This window comes from Loa loa, assembly GCF_000183805.2.
Source record: "Loa loa unplaced genomic scaffold supercont3.1760, whole genome shotgun sequence".
NCBI classification, from domain to species: domain Eukaryota; kingdom Metazoa; phylum Nematoda; class Chromadorea; order Rhabditida; family Onchocercidae; genus Loa; species Loa loa.
The window spans coordinates 1-1,719 of NW_018109939.1; the positions used below are offsets into that span (position 1 = coordinate 1).

The 1,719-nt window shown below is 29.0% G+C and overlaps 1 protein-coding gene across 1 annotated transcript; it reads left to right on the plus strand.

Annotated features, from left to right (window-relative positions):
- Positions 1–1,283: 1,283 nt before the first annotated feature.
- Positions 1,284–1,539, plus strand: LOAG_15297 (hypothetical protein; the record flags this gene model as incomplete). The annotated part of the gene is made up of 1 exon (XM_003150787.2): positions 1,284–1,539. A coding segment is annotated over one exon (256 nt), but the record flags the coding sequence as incomplete, so codon positions are not given.
- Positions 1,540–1,719: the final 180 nt, after the last annotated feature.

A 1,719-nucleotide genomic window follows, 5' to 3' on the forward strand; every position in this document is an offset into this window, starting at 1 on the left:
ATTATTATTATTATTATTATTATTATTGTTATTATTAATTATTATTATTATTAGTCATTATAGAAATGCAATTTTTGTCATGTTTACGACAAATAATTTCATCATGACTGATGAAAAGTTAAATGGTTCTTGGAAAAAAAGAAGAAAAAATCGTCAATAATTTAAGAAAAACGAAATTTCGGTAAAAACAAACTTTAACTTAAAAAAGTCAGTTGTCATGTATCTATTCTAAAACGAAAGAAAGAAAAGATTTGAATTTGATCGATTTGTCTGAAGTAATCACGATTAATTTTTGTCAAATTTTTGGAATTAATTTATTTTTTCCCAAATTTTCTTTTAGTTTTTTTTTCAGAAATTTTTTCTAATTTCTTCACAAAAACATTTAGCTTTTAATTGACGTTATTGACAGAATCATTTGTTGCAAATATCTAATTAAGAATTTGATGCTCTTTTCATATTTTATTCTAAATTTTAATCCATATATCATTTACGTGTTAATAATTGAACTCATTTTTCTTATTGTATTTATACTGTCCAGTGATGATATTGATGAAAACAATCGACTTTAATAAATTAATATACAAATAATTTCACAGAACAGTGTATAAACATAATGTTCCATTTTCATTAAGGCAAAAAATAATAATAATGATAATAAGGGGATCTTAAAGAAAAAGAGGGAAAAAAATCGATTGAAATTTGGAACAAATTTGGCAAATTTTTTTTTTAAACAAATAAAAAAGATATAAAATTTTTGTTAAATTAAAGAAAATATAGTAAATTATTGAGATTAAATTGAAAAATATTGAAAAAATTGCTTTTTTTTCCAAATAATAATAGAAATTAAATAATGGAATTAATAACCTTGTAAAATGATTTTGTTCAGTAGCTGAAACAATTATTTGTTCATTGAAAAAAGCAATAATTGTAAGAAGGATGGATAGCAATATTGTTGCAAAAGTTGTAAGCGTGTTGGTCTGATGACCTCGGATAGTCACCATCTTCAAGAAGATGAGTTTAGGAGAATGATGATGAAGTTTAGGACTTGCCTCTCTCTCTCTCTCTCTTTCCTTTTCTTTCTGGAGGATCGTTCTGAAATATTAAGAGAAATGGAAAGAGAAGGAGAGAAGGAAGGAGGGAAAGAGGGAGAGAGGTAAAAAAGCAGAGAAAAAAGAGAGGGAGAAAGTGGAAAGAAAAATCTTTAGTCAATAATTCATTAATATTATGATTTGATAGCATTGAATGTTGCTGATAATGCTAATAATGATACTGCAATCCTGCAGACACACACATATGCGCACATGCACGTGCACACACACACATACACATACAAATATGCACACGCACACACATACACATACGCACACACACATACGCACACACATACACACACACACACACATACACACACACACACACATACACACACATGCATACACACATGCATTATCGTGGCTAGGCTTCGCAAACGAAGGTTTGGAATGGGATGGGATGGAAGGTTATAATGCAAACATTACAGATGTGAATGTATTGTTTTAGCCTGTCAAGAAGATTTTTTGAAATGAAGCATAACTTGTATGGAATTGTCCCCATCATATACTCTTAAAGTTTAACAGTTAAGGCTTAGCTAGCTATGGATGGTGACAGTGTAATGGACAAGATACATAGGTCGAGTTCCATCTGTTCGGGTTTANAGTTAGAGTTTGTCTTGTCTTTTTT